This window comes from Lynx rufus, unplaced genomic scaffold, assembly GCF_022079265.1.
Source record: "Lynx rufus isolate CCGP_SWC_20201006 ecotype Redwood Valley unplaced genomic scaffold, mLynRuf1.p SCAF_16, whole genome shotgun sequence".
In the NCBI taxonomy this organism is placed as follows: domain Eukaryota; kingdom Metazoa; phylum Chordata; class Mammalia; order Carnivora; family Felidae; genus Lynx; species Lynx rufus.
Genome location: NW_025814830.1, coordinates 39,951 through 58,496, shown reverse-complemented (window position 1 = coordinate 58,496; position 18,546 = coordinate 39,951). Strand labels below are relative to the sequence as shown.

The 18,546-nt window shown below is 49.7% G+C and overlaps 1 protein-coding gene across 8 annotated transcripts in view; it reads right to left on the bottom strand.

The window, feature by feature from the left end:
- Nucleotides 1-622: 622 nt before the first annotated feature.
- Nucleotides 623-18,546, bottom strand: part of NLRP12 (NLR family pyrin domain containing 12) — a 31,607-nt gene continuing 13,683 nt past the window's right edge. For 3 of the 8 annotated variants that reach the window (XM_047077446.1, XM_047077452.1, XM_047077453.1), the window contains 7 exons: nt 16,607-16,777; nt 14,936-15,106; nt 12,341-12,511; nt 9,506-9,676; nt 4,773-4,943; nt 2,918-3,088; nt 623-2,238 (listed from right to left, as the gene is read on the bottom strand). In XM_047077446.1, coding sequence (XP_046933402.1) covers nt 2,151-2,238; nt 2,918-3,088; nt 4,773-4,943; nt 9,506-9,676; nt 12,341-12,511; nt 14,936-15,106; nt 16,607-16,777 — 1,114 coding nt within the window. In that variant the 3' untranslated portion in view covers nt 623-2,150. Of the gene's footprint in view, nt 2,239-2,917; nt 3,229-4,772; nt 4,944-9,505; nt 9,677-12,160; nt 12,201-12,340; nt 12,512-14,935; nt 15,107-16,606; nt 16,778-18,546 lie in introns of those variants that run through there. The other 5 variants (XM_047077447.1, XM_047077448.1, XM_047077450.1 and 2 more) reach the window with 5 other exon arrangements.

Here is an 18,546-nt window from a genome sequence, read left to right as displayed (position 1 = left end):
CCCTAATGCGTTCATAACCTGAGACTTTTTTCTGCACCTAGATGTCCCGGTGGTGCCTCCAGCTAGGAGGCAAATCCTTAGCAGTGCTCAGACTGGGATACACAAAATGGGGGCACTTCCCGTTCTCTGTCTGGAAAGTGCTCCCATTTTTGTGTGTCCTTGTCTGAGGAAATCCTCAACGTCCTAGAGCTTGGAAAGCTGAACTTCCCAGCCTGCTGTCCTGGACCCGAGCTGCGGCTTCCAGCCCACCCATCCCTCCAGCAGGCTGGCTCCCCCCACAGCCATTTGTTCTAATGGAGTGTGGTGTACAACCTTAAGCCCACAGGTAGCAAGAAGCCAAGGACCGGTTTTCCCTCTGATGCCTGTGAATGCCTTTTCCCTCTGAATGCCTTAACCCCTTTATTCTACGTTGAGTCCCAGTTCAGGCTCTTTGAACGAGCAGAGGAGGGGCAGAGAACACCAAGCGTGGTCTGCTCTGGCAACGATGTGAGGCAACGCGAGGATTAGGACCTGAGCTGCAACCGAGTCCACATGCTTCACCGACTCAGCCACCCAGGCTCTCCGGTCCTATTTTAGCCTTAACATCTCCAAATGGTGAAACAGTTCAATAAAATAACCATGATTTTGTGTGGGTTTGTGGCTTTGTTTAGAAATGGGCCCTTGGCTTTTCAGCTATGTGGGAGGGGAGGGCTGGATCATCTCTGCTCCCCCCGCCCTTACACCTTCAGTAAAGGAAGTCTTTGACCTTAAAACAGGTTTTGTAGAACATGAGAAACCAATTGAGCCCTGAGAAGTCCTGGACTTCCCCACCATAGTATAGGGACATGGGTGAAGTGTCCTCCATTCAGATTGGCCACAGGCAAAGCCAAGATTGCACATTGGGAAAGAATCACAAGGAAAGGGGGGTGTATCTTAGAGCTAAACGCCTAATTGCGGGTTCTTCAGTGAGTGGGTTAATGGTACCAAACGAACACTAGCTTGGTTGCTCCTAAGACCTTGAGGATGTCAGGGCGGCTTCCATTTCAACACTTGCCTCCTAGAGGGCTGTGCCTGAAATTGGCTCACACCAAGGAGCAGTCTTGCCCCAGCATTCTAGACCTTGTCAGACCAGGATCCCCTCCCACCATTCCTCTTCCAAGGCATCTTAACATTCCTACAGCCCCAGACATGTGCATAGGTCTTCCTGGAGGCCACCTAAGGGCCTGGGTGGTGAGTGGGCCAGGTTTCTCCTTGTTCAGCTTCAGCAAAGGGTCTGGGGCATGGTTTGTGGGGTTGTAAGGGGCTGGAGGACAGACAAGTCAAGGGTGCTCAGGAAGGAAAGGCCTTGGTTTCAAGAGTCAAGTGTTAATGAGACCCTGATGTCCACAGGAATGTCTGCAGAGTCTGAGTTAGCTTCCTTTTCCAGGCCTTCATGGGCTCCAGGGTCACTTTCCTCCATAAGCTCCAGGCGCTCCCTACTAAATTCCAGCCTTAGGCTAATGGCTTCATTTCAGCACACGTATGGTGTCCTTGGGCGTTCCTGGGATCAATCAACTGGCTTGGACTGAGTCCCTATCTCCAGTCCCCAACAAGGAAAGTGGTTTTGCCCGTGTCCTCTGCAGCGTGGGACAGGTCACAGGCCAGCCTACAGTGGGCTAATCCCGGTGAGGTATCCAGCCATCGGGCAGGACCGAGTGCAAAGCAGGACTGCAAGGGAGTGGGTGGCGGGGCTGCTGGCCTGACCAGTATTCTCTGGCACCCGGCCCGACCTTCAAGACTGTCTAGCACCCTCACGGCACCGCTAATCCTCAACTTTGCCACAAGTGCCATTTCGGCTGCAGGCCCGGCTGTAGGGGGCTGTCTTGTGTGTTACAGGATGGATCCCCAGCATTTGGGGAATCCTGACGTTGCCAAGTGTCCCAGGGAGGGGTGCAAAAATTGCCCTCGGCTTAGAGCCCCTGCTCGAGAATCCTCAGGTCCTGTCCATGACCATAGCATCCCCCAAACTAAAGCTCCAAGCTCCAGGCTCCAGGGTGCCTTGACCCAGTCCCCAAGCAGAAAGGATCCATCCTGCATGGGAGTGCACAGGAGAGCCTGCTCATCACCGTTGACCAGCGGGGTCCTGGGATGCTCTCCCGCTGCCCTGCCTTCAAGAGGAGAGCTAGAGCCATTCAGCAGCCAATGTCCAGGTGAGGTCTTGTTCCCCGAAGCACATCCAGCCTTCTGTGCGTCATTTTGTTCAGGTCCATCCCAAATAACCTGAGGACACAGCGGGAAAGGTCATCCCAGGCCCAGGCTGCGGCATTCCAAGGTAACCTCAAATCTCTCACACGTCCTGCCTTGTTAACATAATCCCATCATCCGGTACTTGGTTGGGAACCGAGTCCCATGGGGAGGTAGGCTGGACTCTTGAGCTACCACACTATCCCAAGTCTCTAACCTCTTCACTGGTTTAATTTGTGGCCATCTTTTTTTTTTTTTTTTTAATGTTTTTCTTTATTTTTGAGACACAGAGAGACAGAGCATGAGCAGGGGAGGGGCAGAGAGAGAGGGAGACACAGAATCCGAAGCAGGCTCCAGGCTCTGAGCCATCAGCTCAGAGCCCAACGTGGGGCTCGAACTCACGGACCGCGAGATCGTGACCTGAGCCGAAGTCGGACGCTCAACTGACTGAGCCACCCAGGCGCCCCAATTTGTGGCCATCTTTAAGAAGAAGCAGCCAGGGCTCCCCCCTTTTATAGATGGGGATATTGAGGAGCGAAGAGGCCGGAAGGCCTCCCCATCCCACACTGCTTGCATACATTAGTGCATGAAGGAGACGTTTCCGAATCTTTTGGCCTACTTGCCCATCTCTGATGGGCGTCTCGATTGTTGACCCTCATTCCCAACTCCAAGCCCCAGGCCCCGCCTCCTTCAGAACCAGAAACCCGTCTCTCACCAGAGCACTCGAAGTTTGCAGCCAGGATGACTCAGCCCTTTGCACAGCAGCCTGACCCCCGTATCCCCCAGGGCGTTGTTGGTCAGATAGAGCTCCGTCAGGGTCTGGCTGACGCCCAGGGCGGAAGCAAGATGCTCACAAGCTTTGGCTGTGAGGCCACAGCTATCCAGCCTGTGGAAGACAGTGGTTGAAGCAATATAAGGAGCTGCTTTGGGGCAGTGTCTTCAAGGGGATTCAGGGTGATGGTTTTAGGAGACCGATTTCAGAGAAAGCAGAGTGGTGCCCAGCCAGTCCAGGTTAAGGCCAATGTGCTGGAAAACATTTAAGGGAAGCATTTAAGGATGGTTCTCAACTCACAACTTCATCTCCATAGGTTACCCACTGATTTCGCAGTCCTACCCATTCCCCTTTATGGTAATTCGATCCCCGTCTGTCAATGAAACCCCGGTCTCAGTCCGGGGTTCACACTGTCCTTGAGCTCAGGATCCAGGCCTAAGTCGATTGGTTCCCCTGTCTCCAAGTCACCATGAATGGTTTCAGTTGGACACAGGGCCCACCCAAAACCAGTGCATCAGACCCATACTTGATTTCCCGACCTTTTTCTTTCAGAACTTAGACCTGGTAAGAAGTTGTGTTTCGTCAACAAGCAGGATCAAGGCAAAGCTTATTTGAGAAAGGAGCCAATACAGCAACGAGGGGGGGAAGATAATGGAGATCAAGAATCCCAAGTGCCTAGATCAAGCCATACCTGAAGCCAATTTTCAGTTACATAAGTCAATCTCTCTCTCTCTTTTAGGAGCCAGTATGAATTGGGCTGCCACCTGCCCAAACAATATGCCATCTGATTCTCTCTAATTTCCAATCTGCCTCCCACTGTGTTTCTTTCCTGAATTCTCTGCCTTTCCGGTAACAATAAGAATGGGTAGCACCTACTGAGGCACAACGGTGTGCCGAGCACCTTGCTAAGGGCTTTGCGTTTACTTCATTTGTTCCTCACAGCAACTTTTGAAAGAAGTAGTATCACAGCAGGGATGTTAAGTGGAAATATTTTAATCTTAGTTTGGCTGAGGCTGTGAGGCGAGAGATGCCAGCTCCCAAAACGAGGTACAAGACAACAGCTCGGGACTCGCAGAGGAAGAGAAAAAACCAGCTTGCTGACGAAGAACCACCCACGTCACAGGTGCAGGGGGGTCAGGAGAGGAAGATGAGGGTGCAACCTGTAGACGGGGTGTGCAAGGAGGTCGGTCGCCACGGGCAGGCGCCTCCCCGGGGTGGGGGTGGAGGGTCCCTGTAAGAATGCGCATATGATCCCCGGGAGAGGTGCCTGCCAGATGGGGGGTGGGGAAAGTGCTGTCCCTGAGCCCCATCCCCCCGCCCCCATCCTGATGCCCACCTACCCAGACCAGCACATAAGCCAGAGCCTCGGAAATGACAATAGAAACAGTCCCTCGGGGTGGGAGCCAGGAGAGTTTTGGGGACAAAGAAGGAGGAGGAGTGATAATTCACATTTGACTGAAATTCACACTGGAACAGATTGACTTTTTATTATATAAAGGTCACTGAGAAGCCAAGAATCTGCCCAAGTAAATGTCAGCGGAGAAGAGGAAAGTTTACAGAAAATGTTTACAGGCAACGATGGAAGGTAAAGTGAGGCATTTTTATGTTTGCCTCCTGCAGAGAATAAATTACCGCCTGAGCTCTCTGCGGGTTTTCTCTCCACCTCGGGGCTCCCGCTGGCCCTCTTCCAGAGCGGGGGAGGGATGTCCCTCCGATAGAAGCACAGGGCAGAGATGCGCCCCCAGCCGGAGACCGCCCCCGCCAGGCCACCAGTCCCGACGCCCAGGGCTCAGCTCACCACAGTTTCTGGAGTCTGCAGGTGGGGTGTCCCAGCCCCTCGCACAGCGGCCACATGCCCCTGTCGCCCAGGTCATTGAAACTCAGATCCAGCTCCCGTAGGTGGGGGTTGACCTGGAGCACAGCACCGAGACCCTCACAGGCGGCCGAGCCCAGCCTGCAAATGCCCAACCTGGAAGACAGAACGCACAGAGGCGAGCTGAGTCACCCCAAAGGCATCCCCGGGGAGGGTTTCTTTCTGTCCAGCTGCCCGTGCAGAGAGGTGACCAGACACCATCCCCCCGCCCCCCCGACCAACCACCACCGGAGGCAGAAAAAGGGAGAAGCAAGGGGCAGGTGGGTGGGAAGACGGGAGGCAGAGAGAAATAACAAAGAGGGAAAGAGGAAGGAAGGAACACAGGGAGATGGTCCAGAGGAAGGATGATATTCAGTATGGGTTGGGTATCCATCCAATGAGTGTTTGTGTATCAGGTTCCTCCAGCTGCTGTAACAAGTTTCCACACCGGAGGCTCACAAGGTAGACACTGACGGTCTCACGGCTCTAGAGGGAAGCCTGGCCCCGCCCCCCGCCCCTGGCAGCCGAGAACCTGGTCCAGCCTCTCCCCAGGCTTCTGGTGTTCACCAGCCATCTTTGGGGTACACCTGTCCTGCACAAACATCACCCCGTCTCTGCCTCCATGTTCACACCGCGTCTTTCTCCACATGTGTCTGTGTCCAAATTTCCCTTCTTCGTGAGGACACCTAATTAGGGGCCCCTCCCTGCTCCAGCACTCATCTGAACTAATTTTATCTGCAAAGACCCTGGAATGGGGGGGGGGGGGGGCGGAGCTATATCCTTACCCAGTTTCTTTCTTTTTCTTTTTTAATTGATTTTTAATTTTTTTTAATGTTTTAATTTTTTTGAGAGAGAGACAGAAACAGAGCACAAGCAAGGGAGGGGCAGAGAGAGAGGGAGACACAGAATGTGAAGCAGGCTCTGAGCCCCATGCAGGGCTCGAACCCACGAAACTCGACATCGTGACCTGAGTCAAAGTCGGACGCTCAACCGACTGAGCCCCCCAGGTGCCCCAACGTGGGAATTTTTTTATACAGATGAGCCCATAGCAGTAAGTGGTTTATAAGGGTCTTTCTTTTTTTAAATTGTATTAATTTAGTTTAAGTAAATTAAAATATACATTTTCTTACACCCAACATGACGCTCAAACTCACGACCCTGAGATCAAAAGTCACATGTTCTTCTGACTGAGCCAGCCAGGTGCCCCAAGAGCAAGTAATTTAAGCATAACTTCGTCTGTTTCTCATGATAGCCACTGGGAGGAGAATGCTATTACCATCTGTTGTTAGGACACGTGGGGTGCCATGCACTGCTCAAGGTCACGGAGCTGGGGTTCACTTAGCCACTGTCCTTGCATACTGTTGCAATCAAAAGACTATTTGGGGGGACTTAAGAGAGTCAAAAATGCTATGTCAGAGGCACCTGCGTGGCTCAGTCAGTTAAGGGTCCAACTTCAGCTCAGGTCATGATCTCAAGGTTTGTGAGTTCGAGCTCTGCGTTGGGCTCTGTGCTGACAGCTCAGAAGCCGGAACCTGCTTCAGATTCTGTGTCTCCTCTCTCTGCCCCTCCCTCACTTGCGCTCTCTCTCTCTCTCCCTCCCTCCCTCTCTCTGTGCCCCTCCCCTCTCAAGCATGCATGCATTCTCTCTCTCAAAAGTAAATCAACATTTTTAAAAAGTGCTATTTCACTGTATAGTATTTTTTTTTCCAGATTTTCAGACATTCCTGCCTGTCCTTAGATATGGCTCCCATAGGGCGAAAACCTGAACTCTCCTTTCCTTTGAGGGTGTCCGTGTTTCCCTCAGGCAACATGTAGATCTATAGACATATAAACATCTGGTTGACCTGCTGTGTGTGGACAAGGGAAAGAACCCAGCCTCAGCCAATAAGAGCCACATTGGGGTAAGTGGAGAAATGCCTTCTAAAACATTTTTTTATAGGGACACCTGGCCGGCTCAGTCAGAAGAGCATGCGACTCTTGATCTCGGGGTGGGGAGTTCGAGCCCCACATTGGGAAAAGACAGGAGTAAAAAATAAATAAACTAAAAAAAAAAAAAAAACACCTTTTTATGCATTCTAAAATGTAATGGCAGAATAAATGTGTATGAATAGCTGAAAATTTGCAAGAAGAAAACGCAAAAGGGGCGCCTGGGTGGCTCAGTCGTTTAAGCGTCCGACTCTTGGTTTAGGCTCAGGTCATGATCTCATGGTTTGTGGGTTCAAGCCCCACATGAGGCTCTGTGCTGACAGTGCAGAGCCTGCTTGGGATTCCGTCTCCCACCCCACCCCCACCCTTGCCCCTCCCCTGCCCAGTCTCTCTCTCTCAAAAATAAATAAGTAAAAAACATAAAAAGAAAAAGAAAATGCTAAGGACAGGATTTCCTTACTTTATTAAATGGCTTTGCAAAAATTAAAGAAAAAAACTGAACCCCACCTCACCACACAGGTAAACACAAAGAAGAAACTGAGAACACCCTTGACATTGTACCGGCAAAAGATTTTCTTTTCTTTCTTCTTTTTTGTTTTAAGTTTATTTTTTTTAGTAGTCTCTACACCCACCGTGGGGCTTGAACTCACCCCGAGATCCAGAACTGTAAGTACGTTCTTCTGAGCCAGCCAGGCACATGGCAAAGGAATTCTTGGACTCCTCACAAGGATATAAATCATAGAAATGCACACGGATCTGACCTCAAAACATACAGATTTGTGCCTGAGGAAAGCATCCACAGACAATTTGACAGGCTGAGGACCTACCGAGCAGACGTTTCCAAGATACGCACTCAACGGAAGATTAATATCTAAAGCGGGGAACATTCGCAGAGCAAGGCAAATATAGAACACGTACCAAAGACACAAATAAATTATGCAATTAGGAAATTCACAGAACGGGGAAACCAAAAAAGCCGATAAGCACACGAAGAGATACTCAACACTGAAATGCCGTTTAAGAACATTTTACACCCACCAGGGTGTTAAAGATAGAAAGTTGAATAACCATCAAGATACCAGCAAAGTAGCTTTTCCTAAATAGCGGTCGGAAGTGTAAACCTCATCTTTCTAGAGAGCTATTCAGATCAGGTGGAGATGTCAAATTCAGTCTGAGTGTGTGACTTGACTCCAGGTTGGGGGTGGGGGCTGGGGGGGGGCATTCAGGAAAGGACACACAAGAATGAACATCACAGCAGAGCTGGGGACGGGAGCACGGCCCCGTACTATCCGGTGCGTGCAAATAACTGAACGCAGGTGAGCTCAAAGGGACGCCTTAGATATGTCTGCACCAAGCACATCCTCAGTTATAAAGATGAGTGGGGGAGGGGGAGAGGTTGGTGAGCTGTATCATTTACATAAAGACAGGAGTGCCTACAGAGGAGCTTTGGGGAGTGAAGGAAGGAGACTAAATTAAAACAGGGGCCTGTGGGGGGCGCCTGGGTGGCTCAGTTGGTTAAACATCTGACTTTGGCTCAGGTCAGGATCTCAAAGTTTGTGAGTTCAAGCCCCACATGGGCCTGTCAGCACAGAGCCCACTTAGGATCCTCTGTCCCCCTTCTCTCTCCTCTCCCACCCCATGCATTCTCTCTCAAAAATAAACATTTAAAAATTAAAATTATATATATATATATATATTTAAAACACACACAGCGGTGTGTGTGGTTCCATAGTGATAGTGTGGACCGGATGCAGTAGAGAAAAGAATGAAGAAATGGGGCATTTGTCCAAATGTAACAAAAGCAATAGAAGCCAGGCTGTGCACAATGTCTTGAAAGAAAAAAAACAAAACAAAACTTCTAGCGTGAATGACATCAGATAATAGATGAGACTTTTGTAGGACAGACAGAGTCTCCTTTGGGACTATAGAGAAAAATGACTTTTTTTTGGAAATTGACAGCCTTCTGCATTTTCTTTTTGTTCCTCGGTTTATTCAGCCATTCCTTCTTGTAAAAATATATTAACTTGAGGGGCACCTGGATGGATCAGTCGGTTGGGCATCTGACTTTGGCTCAGGTCACGAGCTCATGGTTCACCTGTTTGAGCCCCGAGTCAGGTTCTGTGCTGACAGCTTGGAGCCTGGAACCTGCTTTGGATTCTGTGTATCCCTCTCTCTCTGCCCCTCCCCAACTAGCGCCTGGTCTCTGTCCCAAAAATAAATAAAAGCTTTAAAAAAATAAAAATATATTGACTTTACTAGAATTAATATTTAAACACTGACTCTTGATTTTGGCTCAGGTCATGATCTCATGGTTCATGAGATCAAGCCCTGCGTCGGGCTCTGTACTGACAACACAGCCTGCTTGAGATTCTCTCTCTGCCTCTCTCTGTCAGTCTCAAAATAAATGAACTTAAAAAAATTTTTTTAAATAAATAAAATAAATTTAATTGAGCGTAAGCTCAAATTAAATCCCCAAACTGAGAACCCAGACCTTATTTAGGGGTTAAGGAAGGAATCCATGGGGATGAAGCATTTGTTTGGAGTCCTAACAGATAAAACAGATGTTATCCAGGAAACAGGAGGAATAGCAAAGTAGGAGGGCATCCCAGGAAGAAAGGACTGTGTGTGCAAAGGTCCTGTGGCAGAAAAATCTTTGAGGCAGATGTAGCTAGAGGTTAGGAGAAGAGGGAGTGACCCCAGTGAGCCCAGATAGAAGAGCAGACTCAGACGATGGTGAGGAACACAGGACTCACCGGAGGGTCTGGAGTCTACACTGGGGATGCCTGAGGCCCTCACACAGCAGCAGCACCCCGGGGTCCCCCAGGTCATTCAGGCTTAGGTCCAGCTCCCTCAGGCTGCAGTTCACACTGAGGATGGACGTAAGGTCCTCACAGGCAGCAGCAGTAAGGTCGCAAATCTTCAACCTGTAGGAAATCCAATCCAACACGTATTATGAGTGTTTTCTATACAATGCTAATTTTATCTCCCCTACCCCCAATCTTAAAAGTAATGCATTTTCTTTTTTTAACATATTTTTTTAATGTTTTATTTCATTTTATTTTTGAGAGAGACAGAGCGTGAGCAGGGGAGGGCAGAGAGAAAGACACAGAATCGGAAGCAGGCTCCAGGCTCCGAGCGGTCAGCACAGAGCCCGATGCGGGGCTCGAACTCATGAACTGTGGGATCATGACCTGAGCCGAAGTCGGACGCTTAGCCAACTGAGCCACCCAGGCGCCCCAAAAGTAATGCATTTTCAAAGGAACAATTCATTGTTTAAAAATGGGCAAAAGGGGCGCCTGGGTGGCGCAGTCAGTTAAGCGTCCGACTTCAGCCAGGTCACGATCTCGCGGTCTGTGAGTTCAAGCCCCGCGTCAGGCTCTGGGCTGATGGCTCGGAGCCTGGAGCCTGTTTCCGATTCTGTGTCTCCCTCTCTCTCTGCCCCTCCCCTGTTGATGCTCTGTCTCTCTCTGTCCCAAAAAAAAAAAAAAAAAAAAAAAAAAAGTTGAAAAAAAAAAATGGGCAAAAGTGTGAGTAGACATTTCTTTGCAGAAAATAAACAAACGGTCCAAAATCACACGAAAAGATGCTCAGCATCGCTAATCATTAGGAAAACGCGAATCAAAACCACCAGGACGTACCACATCACATCCATTAGGACAGCTATTGTAAAAAATAATAATAACGTTTTTTACGAATTTCAAAAGGCCCCTGAACACCACGAATGTTGGCAAGGGTGTGAAGGAATTAACTTTATGCACTGTTGGTAGGAAGGAATAATGGTGAAGTGAGTGTGGGAAACAATACGGCAGCTCCACAAAAAATTAAACACAACCCTATGCTCCATCCATTCCGCTTCTGGTTACATAGCCCAAAGAATTGAAAGTAAGCGCTCAAAATAATATTTGTGGCTCAATGTTTACAGCATTTTTCAAAATAGCCAAAAGGCAGAAGCACTCCAAGTGTCCACCAAGGGATGAACTGAATGGATTCAACTGTGGTATATCCACGTAATGTGATGTTATTCCGCCTTAAGAAGGAAGGAACTTTTAACGCAGCGATGTGAATGAAAGTTGAAAAGATACTAAGTAAAAGAAGCCAGTCACACACACACACACAGGGCACACAAATATTTTGTGATTCTAGTTACATCAGGTACCTACAGTGGTCAAATACCATAAAGACAGAAAGTAGAATGGAGGTTATCAGGGGCCGGGGCAGGCAGATGGGGAGGCGGTGTTTAATGGACAGTCTCAGTTTTGCAAGATGAAAAAGTTCAGGCGATGGATGGTGGTGATGCTTTGCGCAACAGTGTGAATAGCTTAATAGTCTTTAAGTGAATAGTGAATAGTGAAAAGTGAATAGTGAATAGTCTTCATAGCTTAAGACCATGAAGCTGTATGCTTCAGAATGGCAAAATAGAACGCATGCCTGGCTGGGTCAGCCGGTAGAACACACGGCTCTTGATCTCTGGGTCGTGAGTTTGAGCCTCACGTTGAGTGTAGAGATTACTTTTTATTTATTTATTTTGAGAGGGGGCGGGGCAGTGAGAGGGGGAGAGAGAATCAAGCAGGCTCTGCGGGGTCAGCCCAGAGCCCGACGTGGGGCTCGAACCCACGAACCGTGAGATCGTGACCTGAGCTGAAATCAAGAGTCGGACGTTCAAGCGACTGAGCCATCCGGGCGCCCTGAAATTACCTAAAAAATGATGAGATGGTAAATTTTATGATACGTGTATTTTATTTTCTTTTTTCAGTGTGATGCATTTTCTTGGCTAAACTAATCCAGAAAATACGGAACAGCATTTCTGTGCTCATCGTGTGTGATTCCTCAACCTGTCTTTGATGCTCCACCATAAATTAGCAGTAATGTGTTTGGGATGCACCTGAACTGATAGAAGTACAGAGCAGGAAAACACTATTGCCCCAAAACCCACTCCTCAAAGGTGTCCTCCATTGACATTTAGCACAGCGTCTTCCTATATATTGAAAGAGAAGACACAGACGGAGTCCTGGATTTACCACGTGGGACCCCGGACCCAGCTGTGCCTGAAACCAGTATTTCCCTCTGGACTTCTCGGTGACAGAAACCAACAAACTCACTCTCGTCTCCAGCCACACTGAGATGAGGTGTCTGTCTGGACAACCACAGGGATTTTTGTGGATGCCTTTATTGTAGGGAGCTCTGTGGCATTTGACACTGAGGTGAGTATTGCCTTGATGCTTATTTATTTATGATTTATTGTGGTAAAATATATGTGACACGGGGCGCCTGGGTGGCTCAGTCGGTTAAGCGTCCGACTTCGGCTCAGGTCATGATCCCACAGTTCAGGAGTTCAAGCCCCGCATCGGGCTCTGTGCTGACAGCTCAGAGCCGGGAGCCTGCTTCGGATTCTGTGTCTCCCTCTCTCTCTGCCCCTCCCCTGCTCATTCATGCTCTGTCTCTGTCTCTCTGTCAAAAAAAAAAAAAAAAAAAAAAAAAAAAAAATATATATATATATATATATATATATATATATATGTGTGTATGTATAAGTGACATCAAATTTACCATCCTAACCTTTTCTTTTTTTGGCCCCGTGAAGAACTCACCACAGGATCTGCAGTCTACACACTGGATACCTCAAGCCTTGGCATAACAGCCTCAGACCCAAATCCTCCAGCGAATTCCCCGCCAGGTCCAACTCCACTAGATGCTGATTGGTGCTGAGCACAGAGGCGATCTCCTGGCAAGCGCCGGCCTCCAGCTCACACTTCCTCAACCTCGGGAGGGAAGAGACGTTGAAGAGGCTGCCATCTTGCTTTCCTGGCTCCTCCCCTGGCCCGTCCAGTCACCCAACACGAACCTACACACGTCACCACGGCTCAGAGATGAACAAGAGGCCATCGTCTCCAGCAGGAGCATCCTGTCTAACGAGGCAAAGGGCTAAGCAATTATACTCCAGGGAAGGCAGTGCCACGGAGGCAGGAGTGAGCCACAGCTCACGGCAGGATCTCCAGAGCTCAAGGTCTGGGTGGGTCTGTCTCTGCCACTCACTAGCTCTGCACCCTCAGGCAAAGTGTCTGCAAGTCTGTTTCCTGTTTCACGTGCTGCCTTAGGTTCACTGCCTGTAATATAAGGATGATGGTTGCACCTGCTTCCTAAGTTTCTCGGGAGGAGCACAAAATTTGCTAAGGGGACAGGATGCAGAATCACGCCTGGCATACAATAGGTGCTGGGACGGTGAGCTACTGTCTATTAGAACCATCGTGGTGGCGCGCCCGGGTAGCTCAGTGGGTTAAGCGTCCGACTCTTGGTTTCAGCTCAGGTCATGATCTCAAGGGTTCGTGAGTTCGAGCCTCAAGTCGGGCTCTGTGCTGACAGTGTGGAGCCTGCTTGGGATTCTCTCTGCCTGTCTCTCTTTCTCCTCTCTCTCTCTCAAAATAAATAAATAAACATTAAAAATACAATACAATACAATACAATAAAATAAAATAAAATAGGGGCGCCTGGGTGGCTCAGTCGGTTAAGCGTCCGACTTCGGCTCAGGTCACGATCTCACAGCTCGTGAGTTCGAGCCCCGCGTCGGGCTCTGCGCTGACAGCTCAGAGCCCGGAGCCTGTTTCAGATTCTGTGTCTCCCTCTCTCTCTGACCCTCCCCCGTTCATGCTGTGTCTCTCTCTGTCTCAAAAATAAATAAATGTTAAAAATAAAAAATTTAAAAAAAATTTAATAAAAAAAAGAGAAAAAATAAAACAAAATAAAATAAAATAAAATAAAATAAAATAAAATAAAATAAAATAAAACCTAACTCATGTTTGGCAACCTGTGCACAGTTAGGGAAGACTCTCTGGGGGGTTGGGATGGTTCTCAAAGGCTAAGTAGGAGTTCCCTCAGAGGAATGAGATGGGACGTGGTAAGAGATCATAGAAAATATACACTGATCTCTGCCCCTGTTCCCAGCACAGAGCTCCTGAATCCCTGTAATTCCTAAGTGGTAAGAACACCAGGATTGCGTCTTGGGATGGGTGGGCTCCCGGATTGGCCTGGGCACCAGAGAGGCCAAGCCCTGATGAGAAGCTTAGAACGTTCAGCCCTGCCCCCCCCCTCCTCCAGAAGGGAGGGGCTGGAAATGGAGTAATGATCCATTCACCACAGGAGGAAGGCTCCCTAAAACCCCAATAGCGGGGCACCTGGGTGGCTTAGTTGGTGAAGCAAACAGACTTCAGCTCAGGTCATGATCTCACAGTTCGTGGGTTCGAGTCCCGCTTCGGATGAGCCCCACTTCTCCCTCTCTCTCTCTCTCCCTGCCCCTCACTTGTGCTCTCTCTCTGTCTGTCTCGCAAAAAACAAACAAGCAAAAACAAACGATAGCACATGGTTGGGAGATTCCAGGCTGGTGAACACGTCCACCCCATCCTCACCGGGAGGGCGGTGCACCCAGCCCCGTGAGGACAGAAACTCCTGCTCTCGGGACCCTCCCAGACCTCCTCCCATGCACCTCTCCCCCTGGCTTTCAACTGTATCCTGTATCATACAGGATCAATAGTTATCATCAACCCAATAAACTGAGAAACCTAAGTGTTTCTCGGGAGTTCTATGAGCCACTCTGGGAAATTAATCAAACCTGGGGCAGGGGGTGGGATAGAAGCCAGGTGACAACTTGGATTTGTAACTGGCGTCTGAGGCTGGGGTGGAGACGTGGCAGGGGGGGTGGTGGGGGAGCAGTCTCGTGGGGGGGAGCCCTCACCTGTGGAGCCTGACAGCACCTCCGGGCAGACGGAGGCAGAGTGATTTATGTAGGACACCCCACTGGTGTTGCATAGTTGCTTGCTGTGGGAAATCCCACACATTGGTGACCAGAAATATCAGAAGCAGTGTCCTCTGTGGGAGTGGGGCAGACCCCCAGGGGACGCTAGGTGGCTTGTCCACAACCGTGGCCTTGCGGCGAGAAGGGACGGCACGGCTAAATGTCACGAACTCACAGGAGCTCGGCGTGAAGACCCCTCGGGGTGTCGCTGACCAGTAAGGTGTGGGGTCTGCGAGGGTGAGTGGCCTGGGCACTCCCCACAGTGGACGTGAGATGGGTGGGGTACAAGGAGGCCAGGGAGGGGTTCCCTAAAGCTCAAAGGCTCCGGGGCAGGAGTCTACGGTCTCCGGGCAGCCCTACGGCACAGACCAAGGACCGGTCCGGGGTGCAGACTCACTGAATCGCCTGCAGCCTGCATCTGGGATGCCGGAGCCCCTGACACAGCATCTTCACACCCGGCAGCCCGAGCCCATTGCCGCTCAGGTCCATCCTTCTTAGATTCTGATTGGCCATCAGGGCGGCCGCGAGGTCCCGGCAGGCAGAGGGAGCCACACAGCATCTCTTGAGCCTGGGCACGAGGGAGGGGACAAGAACCAGGTCACTTCCTGTGGTCAGAGGGTGGGTTCTGCCCCTCGTCCTTTCTCTCCCTCCTTCTTTTGGTCTAGACCTATTTCCCCCTCCCTTTATTTTTTATTTTTTTATTTTTATTTTTTAACATTTATTTATTTTTGAGACAGAGAGAGACAGAGCATGAACGGGGGAGGGGCAGAGAGAGAGGGAGACACAGAACCGGAAGCAGGCTCCAGGCTCTGAGCCGTCAGCACAGAGCCCGACGCGGGGCTCGAACTCACAGACCGTGAGATCGTGACCTGAGCTGAAGTCGGACGCTTAACCGACTGAGCCACCCAGGCGCCCCCCCCCTTTTAAAGTAAAAGAAAGAGGGGCGCCTGGGTGTGACTCAGCCCGTTAAGGGGCTGACTGTTGGTTTCGGCTCAGGTCATGACCTTCCAGTTTGAAAATTCAAGCCCCGCATCGGACTCTGAGCCGACAGTGCGGAGCCTGCTTGGGATTCTCTCTCTCTCTCTGCTCCTCCCGCGCCTCTCTCTCCCTCTCCAAATAAATAAATAAACTTAAAGAAAAGGAGGTCAGGGAGGATTCCTTTTGGCCGTGATGAAAATGTTCTGGAATTAGTGGTGATGTGTGCACAAGAGTGTGCAGACGCTAAAAGAAGAAAGACGTGAATGATATGTCACTAAAAAATAAATACAGGCAACAAGAATATATATATATATGTTTTTAATGTTTATTTGCTCTTGAAGGAGAGAGAGAGAGAGAATGTGAGTGGGGGATGGTCAGAGAGAGAGGGAGACACAGAACAGGAAGCAGGCTCCAGGCTCTGAGCTGTCAGCACAGAGCCCAATGCGGGGCTCGAACCCACAAACAGCGAGATCATAACCTGAGCTGAAGTTGGATGCTTCACTGACTGAGCCACCCAGGAGCCCCAATAAATAAACTTAAAAAAAATGAGGTCACTAGAGTGAGCCCTAGCCCACTGTGACTGGTGCCCCTATAAAAAGAGGAATCTGGGGGTACCTGCGTGGCTCAGTCAGTGAAGCAACCAACTCTCGATTTTGGCTCAGGTCATGATCTCACAGTTCATGAGTTCAAGCCCCGCATTAGGCTCTGTGCTGACGGCATGGAGCCTGCTTGGGATCCTCTCTCTCTCTCTCTCTCGCTCTCTCTCTCCCCCCATTCATGATCTCTCCTCTTTCAAAATAAATAAATAAACTTAAGGGGGGGAAAAAAAAGGGGAAACTGGACACAGACTCGCACATGTGAGGACACGGGGAGAAGACAGCCGTGTGCAAGCCAAGGAGCGGGGCCTCGGAGGAGACCGACCGTGCCCACACCTGGGCCTGGGACTTCTGTCCTCCAGATCCCCTAGGCTGTGGGGCTTTGCTAGGGCAGCGGAAGCAAACACCACCACATACTCTTTCTGACTGAGCCCCGTGAAGACGGGGTGTGGGGGGGGGGCCCATCAGAAGCCCGCAGACCCGCCTGGACTCACCTCAGGCTCTGAAGTTTGCAGCTGGGGTGTCTGAGCCCTTCACACAGCAGCCTCACGCCCCGGCTGCCCAGGGCGTTGCGGTCCAAGAGCAGCTCCCGCAGATGTGGATTCGTGCTCAGAGCCGCAGCGAGCTGCTTGCTGTAGGCATCTGGCAACACGTTCGTCTCGGGTCTGCGTGAAGGAAAGACAGGACAGAGCGGAGCTGGGCCAGACTCCGAGCAACGATTATGCCACGCTCGTGTGTCCCTTTCACAATTTACAAAGTGTCATCTTTCTGTTTTACGTTAAAAAAAAATTTTTTTTTTAGTGTTTACTTATTTATTTTTTTAAATGTTTATTTATATTTGAGAGAAAGAGACAGAGGGCAAGTGGGGGAAGGACAGAGAGAGAGAGAGGGAGACAGAATCTGAAGCAGGCTCCAGGCTCTGAACTGTCAGCACAGAGCCTGACGCGGGGCTTGAACTCAATGAGCCATGGGATCTGACCTGAGCCGAAGTTGGACGCTCAACTGACTGAGCCACCCAGGCACCCCTCTTTATGTTTTACTTTTTTTTTTTTCAACGTTTATTTATTTTTGGGACAGAGAGAGAGACAGAGCATGAACGGGGGAGGGGCAGAGAGGGAGGGAGACACAGAACCTGAAACAGGGTCCAGGCTCTGAGCCATCAGCCCAGAGCCTGACGCGGGGCTCGAACTCACGGACCGCGAGATCGTGACCTGGCTGAAGTCGGACGCTTAACTGACTGCGCCACCCAGGCGCCCCTATGTTTTACTTTTTAAAGGTACGCTCTGTGCCCAACGTGGCTTTTGAACTTCCGACCCTGAGATCATTAGTCTCGCCCCCTTCGACTGAGTCAGCCAGGTGCCCCCTACATTTGCATTTAAAATATTCCGCTCTAGGGGCACCTGGGTGGCTCAGCAGGCTACGTGTCTTCAGCTCAGGTCATGATCTCACAGTCTGCGAGTTCCAGCCCCACGTTGGGGTCTGTGCCGACAGCTCAGAGCCTGGAGCCTGTTTCAGGTTCTGGGTCTCCCTCTCTCTCTGCCCCTCCCCCGTCATGCTTTGTCCTTCTCTCTCTCAAAAATAAATAAACATTAAAAAAAATGTTTTTTAATATTCCACTATAGGGGCCCCTGGGTGGTTCAGTCGGTTGAGCGGCCAACTTTGGCTCGGGTCACGATCTCATGGTTCATGAGTTCAAGCCCCGCATCAGGCTCTGGGCTGAGAGCACAGAGCCTGCTTGGGATTCTCTGTCCCTTCCCCACTCACACTCTCTCTCTCTCAAAAATAAACAAAAACATAAAAAAAAAAAAAAAAAAAAAAGAATGGCCTGACTCACATGATACAGGGTAAAACATGCAGCCAGTAAGGTCTCCTGATTTACTTCTGGCTGTATAGTCTGTCTTAAAACCTATGCTTAGGGGCGCCTGGGTGGCCCAGTTGGTTAAGTGTCCGACTTCGGCTCAGGTCACGATCTCACAGCTCGTGAGTTCGAGCCCCGCGTCGGGCTCTGCGCTGACGGCTCAGAGCCTGGAGCCAGCTTCGGATTCTGGGTCTCCCTCTCTCTCTGCCCCTCCCCCGCTCATGCTCTGTCTCTCTCTGTCTCTCAAAAATAAATAAATGTTAAACAAAAGTTTTTTTTAAAACCTATGTTTATAATATATTTATAATTATTACATATAAGGTTATACTCATATGCAATTATATATATTTATATATTTTATGTAAATATATATAAATACATATATAATGTAAATATATAATATAAATAAATATATAAAATTGTGTGACCCCCCAAACCCTAGAGGCCTTAACTATGACAGAGTTATATGTACCGGTGGGTTTAACAAATCATTGCACACAGAGTGTCCACACTGTTACGAAAACATCACGGTGTAAAAGTGACATCAGCACCTGTTGATTTCTGACCCTGTACGCA